We start from the raw sequence: 20,754 nt of genomic DNA, 5'->3' as shown, positions 1-20,754 counted from the left end.
ACAAGAAACTTGTTGACGAGACTGATCCAAATTGACCAACATTCAAGACGTTCACTATTAATGAAGAAGACTCTGAACTCAACAATTAGACTAACAGAGCTGAGAAGAAAAAAAAATAAACCAAAAAGAAGAGTGCTCTGGATTGAACCAGATTAAAACACTACCAGCAGCCAAAGGCATGCACACACTCCGGAGAGGTCGAATAAGAATCACACTGTTTTTTTTTCATATTTTTCTTATTTTTCCTTTATTGCTAAGCAGAAAGTAAATACTACATACACGCAACTCCACACAAGCATAACAATTGAAATGCAGTAAAATGTTCATACAAGCATTTTCACAAACACTTGGTGTGCACCTTGGTGCACAACATATTAAGCTAAGAAAAAACCAAAAAGAAGCTACAGAGCTCTCGATTGGAACTAGAACAAAGCACCACCAGGACCAAAGGTTGCACAACAACGAGAAGAGCTCCAATAAGAATCACTCTTTTTTTTTTTTTTTTTTTCTTTGCGGTTTTCTTTTTCCTTTATTGCTAAGCAGCAAGAAAGCAACACTAGCACACATGAATCAATAGAAGCACAAGAATTGAAATGGAGCTAAATCACCACACAAACAATCAGACAAGCATTTTCGCAAACACTTGGTGTGCATAGCAGACGCCATAAGTTTATAACACACGAAGGCCCACTTTGGTGAACAATCTTCCACTTAAGTCGGACCAGAAAGGAGGAGCAATTTCGGCGAGGTGGAGCAGTAGAATCTGGAAGGTGGAGTAAGGTATTTGTCACAACAATAACAAATTTGAAGGTAGAACCTAGCAAGCAATTCTAATGTGTATATAGATAACAGAAAGAAAGAAGGACTACTTACAGTGAGATGTGGTTATGATATCAAACCAGCCAGCCACTTCTCTGGAGATATTACACAGATTGTCGCAAATCAGCATTTCATACACAAAATTTTCAATATGAGGACTCTAATTGTATGCATAGATAGACATACATATAGCTTGGAAATTCCATGATTTTGGGCACCGGAGAGATATATATATATATATATATATATATATATATATATATATATATATATATATCAGTATTAATTAAGCAAACAACCCTTATGGTTAAATTTTCAGAAATCCTTGCAATTGCCCCTCTCTTTATAATAACCAGCGTAAAAGAATTTAATAATAAAGGGGTAAAAGAGTAACAAATTAGTAGAAAAAATAAGAGGATAGACAATGATAAATTTAAACGTTCAGTTAAGCAGTAGAATATCTCAAACATTCTATCCCCCCACCTCCTCTTTACGTGCAAAAACTGCATATTGGTACCAGCACCCCTCTCATAATCTCATACACTTTAAACGACAAGGAGTCTCTGAAAGGTATATGTTGTGGTTCCATGGAAGAATAATCAATGAAGGGACCTTAAACTGTTCAATTTGTTCATTCAAGAGGCTTTGTTTTGTTCACGCAGAAAACTGTTGGGAAGCAGTGTATTATTGACCTTATTGCAACTCTTATTCATTTTGATTTCGTGTTTATTGATCCTTTCTGATTGTATGTGCCTTTTGAAATAGGTGAGGGCATATGATCTATGAATTGTGACTTTTGATTACACTTCTTTGGCGATTTCATCTGTGTTTTATGAATCAATTGGGTAATTGTACGTTTGTTTATCTCTATCTCACTGGTCAAGGATTTGTTTTTCTTTGACAAATTTATGCTTTATTAGAGAAATCAGTACACTACACCAGACACTTAATTTGTACGTTTCTTCTTTTCTCATTTGCAAACCATATTACCTTAAGTTCTCTTCGCCGGACTATCATATCGCTACCTTTTTTTTCAGGAAAAGATCGATCAAGTGATGATCTTGATCAGCTCTGGCGTATTCACTGCAGCTATACATATGACAATCTAGGAGATGAGGCAACAATGCCTTGATCTGTCGGCTATTGCTCGATCTTAGGATTAAATCTAAATTTGTGGTACGTAAAAGTGATGAGATCGGAACCGTCATGTTTCTTTGCTTAGCAAAGGGAATTCGTCTTTTAATTCCAGTAGGCTATCGTTTGTATTGAATAATTATGACAGAACTAATCGGTAATAATAGTAGGTGTCATGGTAATTTCTTTCTCTGTCATCTCTGAATTTATGTTGTAACTTGCTTTTAATATACAAAGGATTCCAATCAGCTACCGTACCCTTTCATTTATCATTTGATTATAAGCAGTTGTTGAAATTCACATTGAAAAGATGCATATTGAAAAGAAGGATTGGAGGAGTTGGATTTGGCCGGTAAGGTATATCGATGATTTCTCCTCTTATTTATTTTAAATGGTGATGTGTATTGAAACCGTTTGCTCTTGCAAATTTTATTCCGTTATTAAAATTTTATTTTTGGTTTTTCAGGGAATCTCATAACAGCTTCCATCGATCGAGGATTAAATCCAATGAGCTAGGATTAGAGGACATTGGCCATTAGCACTTTAGCAGCACTCCGTTTAATGCTCTGATATGTAAATAATTATAATTTCTTCATAGTTGTGCCATAGGCTAATCACACCTACAATGGATCAAATACTTGGGGAGTAATAAAAAAAAGAACAATTCTTAGGTTCACCCCTAGGGTGAATGAGCAAATTCACCATCTCTTGCGATTAACGCATAATAACTTTATAATTTTCTAATCCAACCATTCATGTTGTATAAATAATATAAAGATTAGCTCTGTAAAAAATCAATCAAATTGAAGACCTTTTAGTTATTCATTTCTATGAAATACATGGACGGTTCATCATAGTAGTAGTAAGTGTTGTTAGAACCATCCATTTGTTTGATTCAATTAGATAAACAATTTCCGATTCGATTGATTTTTTACATAGATGATATTTAAAGGATAATTTAAGATACAGACCGTTAGATTATAAATTTATTAAGTACTGCACTCAAGTTTAAGCTTATGATCCACTCATCTTCAGCTAAAGAAAGCTCTTTCACCGTAGCTTCGTGGGTGCAAGTAGCATTCCACTCAGAAAGTAGCCTTCCTCAACAACAGGAAATTTATTGTAAGGGTCGATGCAGTAAAAAATAAAAAGAGCTAAAGATAATTTTTTTTTCCCCAATCGCATCAATTGTAGGGCTGGCCGTGGTACGGTTGCCGGAGTTTTTGACGTCAGCCGAATACTAACCGAAACTCTTCGGTTTCGCCAAATGTGTTGCCGTAGCCGTGCCGGAGCTTTCGGTTACCGGAGCTTGCGGTTACCGCTTCCAACGGTCGGTTTTGGCCGGTATTTGAAAATTCCGATCGTCGGAATTTAGAGGACTGCAGAGATAAAATCCGGCGAAGGAGATGAGGATTGCAGTATGAGGAGGAAGAAGAAACAGAAAGAAGGAAGAGTACAGAGGTGGAAGAATAGAGAAAAGAAGAAAAATGATGAGAAAATGGAGGAAGAAGAACAAGAATATGAGAAGAACAAAAGTCAGAAATGAAGAGAGAGAGAGAGAGAAAGAAAACAGAGGAGGAAGAGACTGAGAAAGAACGAAGAAAGAGAAATGTCTCGAAGTAGAAGACAAGAAAGAGTTTTTAATTTTCGTGATTTCTGATTTAAGTATATTTGTTTAGTTATGCGCAACTAATAACAAGCAAGCTTGTGGCCTAGTGGTAAGTGGCTCGAGTTTGTAGCGAGAATGGCAAGGGTTTGATCCTTGGCAGACGCAAGAGGGGAGTATTTTTTGGAATTAAATCCAGAAACATCTATCTCGGCTGGTTCGGTATCACCGAACCTCTGCAATTGGCTGTACCACTACCGAGCCGAAAAAGCTGCTCCGGTATGGTAGTACCGTGCCGACTCTTCAGTTACCGAATTTGTCGGCGCCGACACAGCCGGTTCGGCCGGTTTTCGGTCGGTTCCGGCAGGGATGGTAATTTGAGCCAGCCCTAATCAATTGTATAGACTTTAATGAAAAATTATTTGTAAATTACTGTCTTAACACCATGCGAAAAACATTTTAGTAAATGTGTAAAAGAAAAAGGATTCTTACACATATATTGTTTGTTTGATTTCCAGTAAAAAAAAAAACAAATAGACTAAATATAAACAAATCACACGCGCGAGAGTGGTCCTTTCTCTATTTTCTATTTGAGAAAAATGCACCATCAGTGCCTAAACTCTTGTGCACCGGCCAAGTTGATACCCAGACTCTCAGTGTTACCAATGTGATACCTGAACCCATATTTCGCTATCGATGAGATACTTCCGTCAGATTTTGCTAACGGCTCCGTTAAAAAAGTCACGTACCATGCACGTGGGCTAAAAAATGTCATGAAACGACTTAAATGACCCCATAATTTTTTGAGAAAAATGCACCATCAGTGCCTCAACTTTTGTGCACCGGCCAAGTTGATACCCAGACTCTCAGTGCTACCAATGTGATACCTGAACCCATATTTTGCTATCGAAGAGGTACTTCTGTCAGATTTCGCTGACGGCTCAGTTAAAAAGTCACATGCCAAGCACGTGGGCCCCCAAAAAAAGGGCAAATGACCTGAATGACCCTTTGCTTCTCCCAACAACTGACTTCCCTCCAAAATTCATTTGCCATACAACTTTCCCTCCAAATTAACTTTAGTAACATAATATCACATCAGTCCATTTTCCAGTAATTAAAGAATCTGATCAAATTGGTTAAGTACCCTCGCCATCAAAATAAATATTGTTCCATGATGCATAATGTGCATCATCTCCTCGAACAAGTTGATCCCAAGTACACCTCTCTCATTAAACACATACCCCGAAATCAAAGAGTTCCAGGAAATAATATTCTTCCGGGCCATTCATTCAAAAACACTAGATGCAGCATCGAAATCTCCACATTTACAGTAAAAACTCACAAGCGAGTTCCCCACAGACACAACTTCTTACAGAAGCCCTTTAGAATCTGCATAAGAGCATATCCATTTCCCATCATCAACATCCCCTAACCGAGCGTACGCAGGCAATACCGACACCATAGTAGCCTCATCCGGTTCAAAACCCTGCTCCCGCATCTCATTAAAAAACCCCAAAGCTTCATTGTCCCTCCCACAGTGCGCTAAGCACGAAATCATCGAGTTCCACGAAATAACATTCCTCTCACCCATCTTCCTAAACAAACGCAACCCAGTATCGACATTGCCACTCTTGCAAAACCCACGAATCATCAAATTCCAAACAATCACATCTCTTTTAGACATTTCATCGAACACCTTCTGTGCATCCCCCACCCTCCCACAAGTCACATACAGCGAGCTTATACCTTGGAAGGGATCCCAGATGTCGAGGGAAAATAGGTCGAAGACGTTGCTGCGTCGGCCGGTGCCAAAGAGACTAAGAGCCATTGCTGATGGGCTTGCTAAGGTTTTTGATTTGCTGGTGTAGGAGGTATTGGAAGACTTGGTTGCTTTGGATGATTCTAAGAATGGAGGAAAAGTGGAGGTTTTGATCGATTAGGGATGAATTTTAGGCAAAAAGACGTGTTTGCCCTTTTTTGGGGGCCCACGTGCTTGGCATGTGACTTTTTAACTGAGCCGTCAGCGAAATCTGACAGAAGTACCTCTTCGATAGCAAAATATGGGTTCAGGTATCACATTGGTAGCACTGAGAGTCTGGGTATCAACTTGGCCGGTGCACAAAAGTTGAGGCACTGATGGTGCATTTTTCTCAAAAAATTATGGGGTCATTTAAGTCATTTCATGGCATTTTTTAGCCCACGTGCATGGCACGTGACTTTTTTAACGGAGCCGTTAGCAAAATCTGACGGAAGTATCTCATCGATAGTGAAATATGGGTTCAGGTATCACATTGGTAGCACTGAGAGTCTGGGTATCAACTTGGCCGGTGCACAAGAGTTGAGGCACTGATGGTGCATTTTTCTCTTTCTATTTTTATGCAAAGTTTTATGTATTTTACTAATGAATTGCTAAAGACATATACAATGTTTTATAATTTCTGTATGGGGTAGAGTTACGTAATATGCAACACAGAAATTATATTGCACTCATGAGTAACATTTCAAACAGAGGAATGCGTGCGGAAGGACCGCGCTCCCGCGTGCGACTTATATCTTTAAAAATACAGTATGTGTTGCAAAATATCATTTCTCTATTTTTGATAGTTATAGGTGTCAATCTAAGGCAGGTTATGTTGGTTTTTTATGAGACGAACAAAATAAAAAGCATATTTTCTTTTGCACCAGTGTTATTCCACACCAAAGACAGATGTCGGACATGGGAAATGCCATATTCACGTGTAAAGACTTCTATTTTCTTCATTTTTTTTTATCATTAATACTGTCATTTTTTTTCACTTCGTTATCCATACATTTGCCTTAAAATAGGGATTCCTATTCTTAAGTCTTTCTTCGTTGGCCAACTTTCTACTCGATTGTGGGATTATGTTGAGATATGGCAAATGTCCACTTATTTGATGGACCTCGGCTAGCTGAGATTGATAAACAATTACTCATAAAAACTTAAGGTATTAACAGATCAAATTTTGCAAGAATTAAGAATTTAAGACTAACAAACAGGGTAATAAGCACATGAAAGTGAGGTTCATATATAAATCATCAACAATAGAAAATATAACATAGCAAATTGTCCACAGTGTTTATTACAATGAATTTTTATTTGTTTTATTTTCTTTATTTTTCTACCAGCTTTTCCTTTTCCATCTTCTCAAACCTTTCTCATCCTCAGTATAATGCCCTCTCTTCCTCCTTACATTCTATTTTGTTTTCTTCTCACACTTTCATTTGGTTCCTTTTTTGTGCCTTCTTCCATGATCTTCTCTCTATGATAAACTCAATCTGAAATAATCACAAAAGAGTTGAATTTTTAACAGAAATATATCAGAACTTTACTGACCTTGAGAGATATAAGTTGATATTTCAATGGACTTGATGAAGGCTATGTTAATCTCCAATCAAACAGTGAAATGACTAAGATTTTTATGCACTTTTGCAAGTTGCCAAAGAAAAGGCGGCCTGCATTTTCCCTTCATTGTAGTTCATAGCACTACTTTTTCCTTGAGCAGACTGTTGGGATTGTTAACAGAGTACGCAGCAATATAGCAAATAAAGAGCAACAAAGAGACACCAAATTTAACGTGGAAACCCTTCAAGGTGAAGGGAAAAAACCACGGGACAAACTCCGAAAAACTTCCACTATGAAAATGGGATTACAATCACCAATCTCTCTAGAACACTAGAGGAAAAACTCTCAAGAGAAACACTCTTGGATACACTCTCACAAGGATATTGTAAAAGCAGGACTTTCTTTCTCTCCTTTTACAACTCTCTGTCTCTAGCTCTCTCTATCTTTTCTCTCTCTCTATTCTGCCGAATTTGAGAATGATAGGAACTTCTTGGTTTCTCTTTCTCCAGCTCCTTATGAAGGATTGTGAAAGGAATCACAAGGTGCCGGCAGCACACCTTCTTTTCTGCCATGAAGCTTGCTTTCTTTTGTTCTTTTCTGCCGCATGCTTGCTTTTCTCTTTCCTTTCTCTCAGACAACATGTCTGTTTCTTCTTTTTCTTTTCTCTAAAGTCCAACCCATAATGAGCATATGTCCAACATAATTAAATGCCTAGCATGATTACATCTAATAATTATATCTATTATAGCATGAGGAGGGAATCGGCCAACACAGACATCAATACCAAGCAATGAATTTACCTAAGAGAATCACTTCACAACTAACTTTCTTACCTGCATAAGATGAAGAAAGAAGAAAGAAGAAAGAAGAAAGAAGAAAGAAGAAAGAAGAAAGAGGAAGGACAATACACATAAATAATAATTCTGCTAGCGATTTTCATGAGGAAATGGGTGTCCATGATTGTCAATTGCCCCCACTAAAAACATGCCCATACTGCAATGCATTGTTGTTTGATCGAGAGACCTTTAGTTTGTGTTGCTTGAAAGGGAATATTGTTCTACCACTAATACAGTCTCCCCCAGAAATGGTTCACCTCTTTTATGATCAAACTGATGAGGGCAGAAAATTCAGACAAAATATTAGGGCCTACAACAATGTGTTTGCATTCACTTCAATGGGCGTACATGTTGATGAAATAATTAATATCCAAGGCCGTGGACCTTATACGTTTCGTGCACAAGGTTCTATATATCATAAAATTAGTGGTCTGTTACCAATTGACGGGAGAAGACCTTGATATCTACAGGCTTATATATACGACACTGAGCATGAACTTGAGAATAGATTGTCTGAAAGCGAAGTTTTGGAGAGGGGAATGGTTGAAAAGATACAACAAATTCTTAATCAACACAATCCATTTGTTCAAACATTTCGAAGTCTCGGACAACGTCAAGATTGTTGGAGAGGAAAGATCCCACATTGGAAAGTGACAAATAAAATATAACTTATAAGTGGGTGGATCACACCCAATTGTACCGAGGCCTTTTGTGATTAAAACCCAACACCTATCGGGTGGTTAAGTTGGGACAGTATCGGTACAATGGTGGGCCATGGGCCACGCTTGTCGCTGTTTAACATGGTATCAGAGCGGGTCGCTCTTCAATCCGTCGCCATCATGGACCCGGATATGAGTTCATTCATTAATTGATTCACCAATCTCCTCTCCAATCATGGACCTAGTTTGGGTTCATTAAATTGGCCATCGGAAGTTTCCGATTGGATTATTGCCAAGTGTCCGATGTGGGCCTTGGATTGTTATATGATTGGTCAAGTCTCTAATGTGGGACTTGTGACCTGATTTCCAATGTGGAATTGGGTTTGTCAATTAATTCCACGTGCATACCTAGAGTTAGGTTGCACGTGAGGGGGCGTGTTGGAGAGGAAATATTTCACATTGGAAAAGTGACAAATAAAATATAACTTATAAGTGGGTGGATCACACCCAATTGTACCGAGGCATTTTGTGATTAAAACCCAACACCTATCGGGTGGTTAAGTTGGGACAGTATCGGTACAATGGTGGGCCACGGGCCATGCTTGTCGCTGTTTAACATGGTATCAGAGCGGGTTACCCACGTGTGCATACCTCGCAGCCACACGGGCTCCACGTCACCCAAAGTTGTCCACGTGTATGGCTTGAAAATTCGCCACACGTGTGGGGGCGTGTTGAGAATATATACATCCCACATGGGAAAAATGGGACATTGCCTATGAGTTTATAAGAGTTTGGGCCACTCCATCCATGGCCAATTGGTTTTGGATGTGAACCCCAGATTACTTTATCATGGTATCAGAGCGGGTTTCTCTCCAATTGCGTCTCCAATTGTCATGAGCCCGAATTTGGGTTCCTTATATTGCCATCGGAAAATTCCGATTGGATTGTTACCAAGTGTCCGATGTGGGCCTTGGATTGTTATATTGGCCAAGTCTCCAATATGAGACTTGTGTCCCAATTTCCAATGTGGGAATTGGATTGTTAATTAATTTCACGTGCAGACCTAGAGTTAGGTTGCACGTGAGGGGGCGTGTTGGAGAGGATAGATCCCACATTGGATAAGTGACAAAATATAATATAACTTATAAGTGGGTGAATCACACCCAATTGTACCGAGACCTTTTGTGATTAAAACCCAACACCTATCGGGTGGTTAAGTTGGGACAGTATCGGTACAATAGTGGGCCACGGGCCACGCTTGTCGCTGTTTAACATGGTATCAGAGCGGGTCGCTCTTCAATCCGTCGCCATCATGGACCCGGATATGGGTTCATTCATTAATTGATTCACCAATCTCCTCTCCAATCATGGACCTAGTTTGGGTTCATTAAATTGGCCATCGGAAGTTTCCGATTGGATTATTGCCAAGTGTCCGATGTGGGCCTTGGATTGTTATATGATTGATCAAGTCTCTAATGTGGGACTTGTGACCCGATTTCCAATGTGGAATTGGGTTTGTCAATTAATTCCACGTGCATACCTAGAGTTAGGTTGCACGTGAGGGGGCGTGTTGGAGAGGAAAGATCCCACATTGGAAAAGTGACAAATAAAATATAACTTATAAGTGGGTGGATCACACCCAATTGTACCGAGGCCTTTTGTGATTAAAACCCAACACCTATTGGGTGGTTAAGTTGGGACAGTATCAGTACAATGGTGGGCCACGGGCCACGCTTGTCGCTGTTTAACAAAGATTTGCCCAATTGCAGACTCATAATCAGAGAGCAGTCTTCCGACCGCCGTCAGTATAATTTGCCATCTGCATCACAAGTTGCTGCTATTATAGTAGGGGGTGACGACATCAATCCAAATGGGAGAGATTTTATTGTTCAAACAATTAGTGGACAACTTTGGAATGTCAAAGACTCAGTTGGATATTATGACCCCATGCAGTATCCGTTATTATTGCCTTAATGAACATATGGATGGGACATTAATACTCATGGAAATAATGGAAGACCAATGTCATGTTGCGACTACTACGCATATATGTTACAGGTTGGTTACTCTATTTACTTTAAATTTTCTATCACTAAAAATATGGCATTAAAATGCATGCTTAAAATCTTGATTTTATAGATGCGTCAAGGTCATGAAAATCCTCTACATCGAGGAGGATGCCTCTTACAACAGTATGTTGTAGATAATTATGTAAATAAAGATTGAATCACAGAAGCTCAGATGGCTTCGTAGTAATCAAGAAAAATTTCGGAGAGAATTTCGTCTAGGACTTCAAGACTCTCTACATGCAGGAGAAAATGATGCAGGTTTGATTTAGTATTGGATTGATGTTAAGATCTTATAATTAGCGTCATTTTATTTATAGTTGTAGAAAGACAAATTAAATGTAATTTGATACATTACAGGTAACGTTGGTCGTAGAACAATTCTGCCATCATCGTTTATTGGAAGCCCACGTGACATGTACCAACGATATCAAGATGCAATGGCTTTGGTTCAAAAATATGGTAGGCCGGATCTTTTTATCACCATGACCTGTAACCCCAATTGGGAAGAAGTTAGAAATGAACTACTCCTTGGACAAATACCACAAGACCGTCCTGATTTAGTCACCAGGGTATTTCATGCCAAGTTTGAGCAATTAAAAGAAGACATCATCAACAAGGGGGTGCTGGGAAAAGTGGCTGCACATGCTTTCGTTGTTGAATTTCAAAAACGGGGCCTACCACATGTTCATATATATGCTGATTATGTTAGAAGAAAATGACAAGCTTAATAACCCTGATGAATATGATCGCATTCACTACAAAAAACAATTCATTTAGCTTCACCAGTTAGCGTCGGCGTCAGAATGTCGTCGCCATTGATCAAAAATTTGCTACGGCAAATGCCGCGTCGCAAAGAGAAAAATTATTTGCCACGGCATGGCGTCGTCGTCGCATAAATGTGCCTTCAATTGCTACGGCATATTTTTTCCGTCGCTAAATTTCTCTACTTTTAACTACGGTAGAATGTGCCGTCGTGTATTTTCCTTTTATACATTTTGTTTTGTTTTTTTTTTTTTGACTTTTGGGTGAATATATGTGCCAAAATTAAACATGTCAGCAAAAACTTTGGGTTCATGAACATTGTTCTTGTTCCCGCTCCCTCCATCTGCTATTTCCCGCTCCCTCCATCCAGTCCCGACAACGAAGTCAACCATAGCAATCCGCGAAGTCGACATCTGCTAGTTCAGCTCCACCTCCTTCCTATTTTTCTTCTTCCTCCATTGCTCAGATCCTAAACTCTAATACCCAGAAATCAATCAGATATGTTCGTCTCTCACTTTGTGGACTGCATGTTGTCGATCTCCACTCTCAAAACAGATCAGAAGCTCAAAGCTCACTTCTTTTCCTGTTTTGGGAGCTAATTAATCAAAACCAAGATTCGATTTGGCTTGGGTTTACTCCAGGGAAGTGGTCTTTTATTTCAACAAATCAAATGGGATATTTGTTTTTCTGGGCTTTGCGCACTAACAAAAATAGTGTATATTTGATTTGTTATGTAACTTTGGTTTGCATTGGAATATTTGGATATATAATCTAGATGATGCTAATATTTGCAGAGATTGTTCACTGTTGAAGAATTGGCTTTGTATAATGGGACTGATCAAAGTTTGCCAGTCTTGTTAGGAATTGGGGTACCTTTTTACTTTCTCTCTGTTCAGATGTGTATATGATTACTAATTATCTGTGAACTTAGACTTGGTGATTCCTAGAAACTAATTCGTATTTTTTGATCAGGTCGGTTTTTGATGTGGTGAAGGGAAAGTCTCATTACAGTGAGGGTGGGGGTTATAATCATTTTTCTGGAAGGTGTGTTCCCTTTTATACATGTGTTGAATTTTGTAAATGCTATTGTTAGACCTCCTGCAGTCTGAACTCTTCTTCTTTTTTGTAATGAATTTCATTCATAATGTACAGCATAGTTCATCTTATGGGGTAAAAATGTTTCAATAGTGCCTTATGGACTGGTTAATTTTGTGTAAACTGAAAAGATCCCCAAGGGGACAAGCTGAAGTACACAAGAAATATTCAACCAACTCTCTGCTTGAATGCGTCATTGCACAAGCATATTGAGTGGTAAACTTCTTCGTCTTTATTTAATTTCTATGTAGTACAAAGATACAGATTTATATCACTGAACAAACTCACCTCTAAATCGTTTGTTCCGATGTTCAGACATATTCACATTTTGACATACAGAACTATACTGACTCTCTAGACATTGATTCTGTTATGTCATTGCTAACTCAAATGCTGCAACCAAATTTAAACAATATTAGTTTACTTTGAATATCTAAATAATAAACAGATTGTCTTCAAATTATTCATTTGAATGAACATTTAAAATTTGATAATACACACACTCACCACGTCTTGATGTCCTTGATTTAACCTCAGAATGTTGACCTCTCTTAGAAACAGAACCTTCACTTTGAACTGTACTGGAAACAAAATTCTGATGATTATAGATTTCTTGCATTCTCTTTTGATTATTATAATTTTCAGCATGACCTTGTTGTAGCAATTTTTTTGTTCTGCTGCATCTCATCTTTGAGGCCATAACTGTATAAAAAAAAAGATAAATGACTTAAAATCTTTAAACGATTATGCTTTATAATCTGCAAATCAATGTACAATCTATAAATTAAACATGACTATATATTGAATAAATTTTTTGATAAAACTAAATTTGTCTATACAAAAATTAACACTTGTAACCACATCAAAAAGGTAGAAACAAAAAGATAAACAGTAAACATTTGTTCACAATCTATTGAAGTCAGATTCCTTACTTCTTTCTCCATACACAAAAAAAAATATATCATCAACGAAACTAAGTTATTCACTTTCAGCTAAACATTCAACGCAATTTAAACATAAATTCGAACTTATGCATATATCAGGAACAGATTCATAAATTCATAAGGCAATTTATGCATATATCAGATTAAAGTTTGAGTCCTGCAATTGAAAACCCAGGTGCGTCTTATCTAGCATAAGGTCAATAAGAAACTCAGCATTAACTTCCAACAACTACAGCAATCTATGCATCTTTTAATATCTTTCATTGTAACTGCATCATGGGGTGTGTATTGAATTTGTAGAAAAACGTTTGAACTGAAGTCCACAACATTCACCATACTATGTTGGACATGCAAAATTGTGTGCACATTGTTCATAATGAATTACTGTTTCTCAGCCCTGTTTCTGTTCTTTGTATATCCTTAGATTCTCTACTTATTATGCTTGCTCATGCAGGGTATCACTCTCTTTGCATCTGTTGCTGCAACTCTTGGACTAAAATATTGCTCGAGTCTGCTTGAGAACTGATCTCAAAGGTAAGCGATCCCTCTTGGTTAAGTTTGAAAATTTTACTTTTTTTTTTTTTTGTGAATTTATTTTGCTGGCATTTTGTTTTGGTTTTGAATAAGGAGTAGTTTAGAGAGAAGCACAGAAATATTGCCTCAACAAATCAGTCTCTGCTGTTAGTGAATCTCATTTCCCAGATCTGCATGCTCAATTCTTCTTGATATGATTTTTTTTGGTTGCTTTGCAGAAATGTTAGTGTTGGTCCATAAATATGTCAAGTTGTTAGTCAATTTATGATTCATAAATTCGAACTTATGCATATATCAGGATTACCCAAGCAATTAAAGTTGTTAGTCAATTAATATCATTTGAGTCCATTACAACATTTTTGTTTTGTTCCTGCACTCCAGACCTCAAGATTTGAGCTTTTGTCTTGTTCACTTTTGATTACAATTGATTAAAACCTCATGATAAATCCCAAAAGCCACCGCTGCATGACAAAATTTCATTTATGCAAACAAGAGTCCAGAAGATTTTGACAAGAAGCCATTATATTTGGCTAGTGCATGATTCCATTTCTTATCTGCTAAGTGCTAACGCCACCACCACAAGTAGCCAAAAGTTTTATTTTTAATTATCTCGTAGCAAAATAAAAGCTCTCAATTGCTTTTAACTTCACCCATGGCAGCAACGAAGACATGTATAACTTCAAAAAATGAAAACAAAAAGTCTAGAATTATGAGATTGATAAGTAGTTCATTTCATATCTAATTGTATCTAGTCACAAACTCCTACTGCATCATATCTAATGCAGATGTTGCCCAAGTCACTGTATGTTTAGCTTCTTATATCTTATATTAAGAATTTCAGTTATTTTTTTAATCTTTTCCAAGCTAATTGATCAGTACTTTCATGTAGGAGGAATATGACAAGAAATTGCTAATGGAACCTGAGGACCAGCGAGAACTTAGGGCTGTAAAAGATCGAATATTCCATGAATTGCTTGGGGAAGATGGTCATGGTTATTGTCGTACCTATGGTTCTACCGTGCCTCGTAGTTTGGTGTATCCACAGGAATCAATGCCTTCTCATAACACCAATGACCTCATACAGAAAATAACTGAAGAGGTTACAGAGAAAGTGAAAGAGGCTTTCACAAGGAAGATGCAGGACCAATTAGATATGCTTCAAGCTCGGATTAACTTTTTAGAGAGCAATGATGGGCAAAACAGAAATCCATGTGGACAGGTTGGTACACAAATCCATAATATTATTTGTTACAACAGTTGACTATTTTTATCTTCGACAAATTTGTTTATATACATGTTTGTGTATATATATGCATGATTATGTAAATATTGAATGTGTATAAAACGATCTGTGTAGATATTGAGATTGCTAGCTCAGATAGATTGCAGACTTAGTTGCAGTTTTGGTTGTTGATTTTGAGTTTATGAACAAACTATGTTAGCTTTAGCTTTTTGATATGGCTGATTGCTAGCTCAGATAGGTTGCAGACTTAGTTGCAGTTTTGGTTGTTGATTTTGAGTTTATGAACAAACTATGTTAGCTTTAGCTTTTTGATATGGCTGAGAGGATAAAAGTATGAGTCTAATATCATTTCAATTTCGTTTATTGTATGACAGTTGATGAAACTCTTGCTGCAAGTTGAATTGTTTTTTTTTTTTTTTCCAGTTTTGAAGAAAGAAAGGGAAGTTGTGTTTGTGTGCTTCAATGATTTTGTATCATCTATTACGTGTCAAATGTTTCATAACAAATGCATGTTATATGAGTATGGAGTAAGCCAAAACCATCATGTTCTGTAGCCAAAATCATCATGTTCTGTAACTAATATCATGAGGATAACATTCATGCAGCAGTTCTTTAACAAATAACAAATACATGTTTCTGACACTTTCTGTTTTCGATTAAAAATGGAGAAGGGGGAAAAAAAAAAACAGTCCAGATTACTTGCAGGTTGTTCAATGCTACACATTGGGTTCATTACTAAAAGGCTGTTGATAATAGACCTTACACAATTATATGACTTGAGATTTATATGTAACAGCTGATTCTTATCAGTATTAGGATAAAATCCCAGATTTTGAATTCAAACTACATGTGATAGTATCCGATCTATTCATGTTTCATTTTCATGTGAATCCGGTTTGATATTTGTATACTTGTGCATTATGTGATAGGTTCAAGATGCAACCAGTGGCCATGAAGTTAGAAGGGAGTCCATAGGAGAAGGAGTTCATCCACATTCAACTAGTAATCAAGAAATTGAGCATGCTCCAGTACTTACCAAGCCCCTCTAGTATTGTGGTCAAGGATGCTTTTGAACAATATTAAGTTTGGCAATGTTTCCTTTTAGTTATCTAGTATGGTAGGACCTTATAATTATGAAATGTGGTTGGTTTGGTTTGTACTTGGTAATGTTTTTTTTTTTTCTTTTTTTTTTAAAAAACCCCACCCCATTCCCACCCTTGATGGGGCTCGAACTCCTGACCTCTTATATATGAGACCAAAGCCTTACCACCCCACCAAAGCCTTATATATGAAATGTGGTTGGTTTGGTTTGTACTTGGTAATGAAGTATAACTTGGCACTTATCTTTTGATTATATAATTTCAGTTGTGAGATACTATGATTGAAATGATTGTTTTGGTGCTTTATATTGTTTTACTATATCTTTTGATTAGGTGTGTAAAACGGCAGAAAACATTTTGGTTTGAAAAAAATTGGGTGGCCAATTAGTTGCGACGGTCATTAGCTGTCGCTAAAGCTTCATATGAAAAATACTTGAGGTGGCGACGGCAATGACGCCGTCGCAATTATGGAGGGAAAATCAATTTCCAGCCTATTTCTAATAAAATTTGGAGGGAAATTTCTGGAAAAAAAAGATATTTGAAAAAATAGTTTGTTGCAAGCAACGGCATCTGCGGTAGCAAATAGGTTACTTGCGACGGCGTTTTCAGTCGCTACATGCCGTCGCCTAATAAGCGACCAATGGATTGCTACGCTCGTTGCCGTAGCTAAATCTTGTTGCGACGGCGTTTTGCCGTAGCCACGACCAGTGGCGACGCCACCAACAACAACGGTGTATTTGCCGTCGCCTAGCCGTCGCCATTGGTGTTTTGCGACGGCAATCAGACTTTCCGCGACGGCACAAAGCCGTGGCAAAATGAATTCTTTTTTGTAGTGATTGTTAGAGCTGAAATACCATATGAGGGCGAGGAGCCTCAACTTTATGATGCAGTGTGTACACATATGATTCATGGTCCATGTGGAACTCTTAACCTAAGGCAGTCATGTATGAAAAATGGGAGTTGCAATAAAGGCTACCCAAAACCATTTGCAAATTTCACTGTGCAAGGGAATGATGCATATCCTATATATCGGAGATGAGCAAGTCATTTACCGGTACCTTTGCGTAGACGAGGAGATGTGATGGTGGATAACAGTTTGGTGGTTCCCTACAACCCATGGTTGCTATTACTGTATAATTGTCACATCAATGTTGAAATATGTGGGAGCATAAAAAGTGTCAAGTACTTATATAAGTATATCTACAAAGGTCCTGACAGAGTGGCACTTGAGCTGCAATCAAACCTAGAGTTTGATGAAATTAGACAATTTGTTGATGCAAGGTGGGTCTGTGCACCAGAGGCTTTATGGAGGATCTTCAAATTTGCAATGAACAGAATATATCCAACAGTAGAGCGATTACAAATACATCTTCCCAACATGCAACAGATAACATTCAATGTTGATGAAACAGTAGAGAATATTCTGGCAGATGAGCACTCACAAATGTCAATGCTTACTGAGTTTTTCACCATAAATCGAATGGATGAGGATGCAAGAGCATATTTGTATCGAGAAATTCCTGAACATTACAGGTGGGATAATAGCAACAAAATTTGGGTGAAAAGAAGGAGAAACTACAAGGTTATTAGGCGAATATATAGTGTCTCACCGTCTGAAGGTGAGAAATTTTACCTGCGTGTCCTTCTTAATCATGTCAGAGGTCCAAGATCATTTCGTGATTTACTTACTGTTAATGGTGTTCTACTGTAATACCTGAGACACTTTAGAAATAAATAATTTTTACTGGCATATTATGTGATTGTTTAGTAATAAGTAATTATATCTTTCTCAAATAAAAAGAATCAGGAGACCACGAGAAAATGGAATAAATTTTTTTTTATTATCTTAACAGATTTGAGAAGTGTATAAAAGAATCGAATATGAAATTAGTTATTTCTAGTAAATGGAGAAATTGGCTGCCATTGATTTATCAACGTGTATCCAAAGAAATTTAAATGAATTGTATCTAAGCCAAAGAAATTCACTGCTATTGTTGTATGATGTAGGTCTCTAAGCCTACACGTGGTATTATTATGTTTGCCGACAAAAGAAAAGAAAATAACTAGATAAGAAATGAGTTTAAAAGGAGGGGATCAGAACGAAGCATCTAGAGGATAAGGGAAGATTAGAGAAAGAGGAGGTTCTAGAGGAGTCGAGAGGGGTATTGAATTTGGGAGAAAAGCCCAGAATTTTCTCAACTCCTTCTCTCCTCTCACCGATGCGTCGCCGAAACCAACTCTCTCATATTACAGGGGGGATCGAAGGTATCAAAGGAGGGATCCTTGTCCACTGTATGGGGAGATCTATGAGGCGGTGTGGTTAGTTTACAATTGGTGTTATAAGGGATAGATGGTGGTTAGCATAATTCCAGTACTCCTTAAATTCGGATTAGTTTTCTAATCCGGGTTGGGGTGTTACATCTACAACCAACTTTCAAGCAATCAGCAAAGGAACAAGGTTTGCTAGAAAATGACAATAGTATCCGACAATGTTTGTTGGAGGCCTCTGCAATTAGGATGTCATCAACTTTGAGGAGATTATTCGTCACAATTTTGGTGTACAATGAGCCAATCGGTGTCCAAACATTGTGGGATGAATTTTTTCCTTTTATGGTGGAAGATTATCCTTCATCTGGTGATATTGCAAACCGAAACAGGCTCTTACAAGATTTAAATGGAGTACTTGAACAATTTAATAGGAACATTAGAGATTTTGACCTACCTGAAATGACAACGGAGCCAGAAGAAAATTCAAGAATGCCAAGGTGTATTGAAGACGAACTTTCCGTACATATCTCTCAAGAAGACATTGATGCAATTGACCGCCTTAATGATGACCAAAGGATCGCCTTTAACACGATCATGGATGCAGTTCAGAGAAAAAGAAGTGCATTATTTTTTGTTGATGGTCCTGGTGGAACTGGGAAGACATATTTATACCGTGCATTGCTAGCAAACATATGAAGAACGAATCATATAGTCTTAGCCACAGCATCATCTGGAATAGCTGCAAATATACTGCCCGGCGGGAGGACAGCTCACTCTAGATTTAAGATTCCACTCAATGTAGATGTGTCATCTATGTGTTCCATAAGTAAACAGTCTGCTCTGGCACAACTGATACAAGATTCGACTGCAATTATTTGGGATGAGGCACCTATGACACATCGACATGTCTTTGAAGCACTTGATCGAACTTTTAGAGACATAATGGATGTCGACTTACCATTTGGTGGAAAGATAATGATTTTTGGGGGAGATTTTCGTCAAGTCCTCCCTGTTATTCCTAAAGGAACGAAGTCTGAACTCATTCAAGCCTCCATTGTGAAATCAACATTTTGGACACAGATAAAGATATTGAGACTGAGACAGAATATGAGATCCATAAATGACCACCAATTTGCAGAGTTTCTTCTTCGTGTAGGCGATGGGAGTGAACAAGTCATCAATGACGAAATGATAAGATTACCGGAATGCATGGTGGTTCCATGGGAAAGCGACCAATCTATCAATCTAATTATTGATGAAGTTTTCCCCAATTTGGGTGATCATGTAAATGATGCAAGATACATGGTGGACAGAGCATTGATTACTCCTATAAACGACGATGTGGACGTGTTGAATGAAAAGATAATCAATATGTTTCCAGGTGAAGAAATTACATTGTACTCATTTGACTCTGTTGAAGATGACATCAGAAATTTGTACCAACCAGAGTTTCTGAACTCAATAACCGCAGGTGGGCTGCCACCCCACAAGTTAACTCTGAAAGTAGGTGCTCCAATCATGCTTTTGAGGAATATTGACCCTAAATTGGGATTGTGTAACGGTACTAGATTGTTGTGCCGTGGTTCGTACCAAAATCTGATTGATGTTGAGATACTAACAGGACAATTTGCTGGGACTAGAGTTTTTCTACCTAGAATTCCTTTGAAAAGTGCAGAAAATGCTGGGCTCCCATTTCAACTAACAAGAAAGCAATTTCCAGTCAAACTGAGCTTCTGTTTGACCATAAACAAATCTCAAGGCCAGACTATCCCACATGTAGGTGTTTACCTCCCAGATCATGTTTTTAGTCATGGACAATTATATATATGTGGCATTGTCGAGAGGAGTATCGGAGTCAACCACAAAAGTTCTGGTTAAAAAAGGATCCATAGTTGGTGAAGATGGCGTATTTACGAAGAATGTCGTATTTAAAGAAGTTTTGCTTCATTCAAACACAAATGATAGATCGTCTTCATAGGTATTTTGACATTTTTATTGATTAGAAATGTACATATTTGTTTGAATTTTTTTGGATTATAACCCTGTAACTTTGTGTAATTCTTTCTATTTGTAGGAATGGTACCAGATCGTCGCCCTCAACAAAAGAAAAAGTTCTAAAGAGACGAGGGCCATAGGAAGCATGTTTCTGTATTTTTCATGTGGTTGGTGCATGAGAAAATCAGTAAAAATGAACATTATTATCTCAGTCAGCTTATTTTGAAAGAGTGGAACAAAAAGAACTCTTAAGCTTCTTTTCCTTTAAATATGTTTTTATTTTGTGGTAGTTAACCAATTTCAATAATAAGTAGATTGGGTTCCAA

General features: G+C 37.6%; 2 protein-coding genes, 1 long non-coding RNA gene and 1 pseudogene across 7 annotated transcripts; 3 read left to right on the top strand and 1 right to left on the bottom strand.

Moving 5' to 3' along the window:
- Positions 1-276: 276 nt before the first annotated feature.
- LOC133712507 (uncharacterized) lies at positions 277-1,039 on the bottom strand. The gene is made up of 2 exons (XR_009847442.1): positions 874-1,039; positions 277-763 (listed from the first exon to the last, which is right to left on the bottom strand). It is a non-coding gene; the product is annotated as an uncharacterized LOC133712507 (long non-coding RNA).
- A 10,938-nt stretch (positions 1,040-11,977) lies between these two features.
- Positions 11,978-16,263, top strand: LOC133713000 (uncharacterized). 5 transcript variants are annotated; one of them, XR_009847703.1, is made up of 6 exons: positions 11,978-12,118; positions 12,222-12,293; positions 13,743-13,822; positions 13,916-13,968; positions 14,712-15,041; positions 15,995-16,263. XR_009847703.1 is itself a non-coding variant. In XM_062139124.1 (4 exons), exons 3-4 carry the CDS (start codon positions 14,736-14,738, stop codon positions 16,112-16,114), a joined length of 426 nt encoding a protein of 141 aa, XP_061995108.1. In that variant the 5' UTR covers positions 12,451-12,560; positions 13,743-13,822; positions 14,712-14,735; the 3' UTR covers positions 16,115-16,263. The 5 variants fall into 5 exon arrangements, 1 of the variants encoding a protein (XP_061995108.1); XR_009847700.1 differs by having other exon boundaries at positions 11,979-12,118; positions 13,922-13,968; XR_009847701.1 differs by lacking the exon at positions 13,916-13,968 and having other exon boundaries at positions 11,979-12,118.
- A 983-nt stretch (positions 16,264-17,246) lies between these two features.
- On the top strand, positions 17,247-17,876 carry LOC133711735 (uncharacterized). Its single transcript, XM_062137832.1, has one exon. It carries the CDS (start codon positions 17,247-17,249, stop codon positions 17,874-17,876), a length of 630 nt encoding a protein of 209 aa, XP_061993816.1.
- An 850-nt stretch (positions 17,877-18,726) lies between these two features.
- On the top strand, positions 18,727-20,395 carry LOC133707942 (uncharacterized; annotated as a pseudogene).
- The last annotated feature ends 359 nt before the right edge of the window (positions 20,396-20,754 follow it).

The sequence above is a fragment of the Rosa rugosa genome, chromosome 5 (assembly GCF_958449725.1).
Source record: "Rosa rugosa chromosome 5, drRosRugo1.1, whole genome shotgun sequence".
Taxonomy (NCBI): domain Eukaryota; kingdom Viridiplantae; phylum Streptophyta; class Magnoliopsida; order Rosales; family Rosaceae; genus Rosa; species Rosa rugosa.
This window is presented reverse-complemented; position numbering and strand designations above follow the sequence as displayed.

Coding starts and splice junctions, on each gene's coding strand:
- LOC133713000 (XM_062139124.1), top strand. CDS start 14,736: ATGGAACCTGAGGACCAGCGAGAACTTAGGGCTGTAAAAGATCGAATA. Junction 15,042..15,994: donor ACAGAAATCCATGTGGACAG/GTTGGTACACAA, acceptor ATTATGTGATAG/GTTCAAGATGCAACCAGTGG.
- LOC133711735 (XM_062137832.1), top strand. CDS start 17,247: ATGGTGGATAACAGTTTGGTGGTTCCCTACAACCCATGGTTGCTATTA.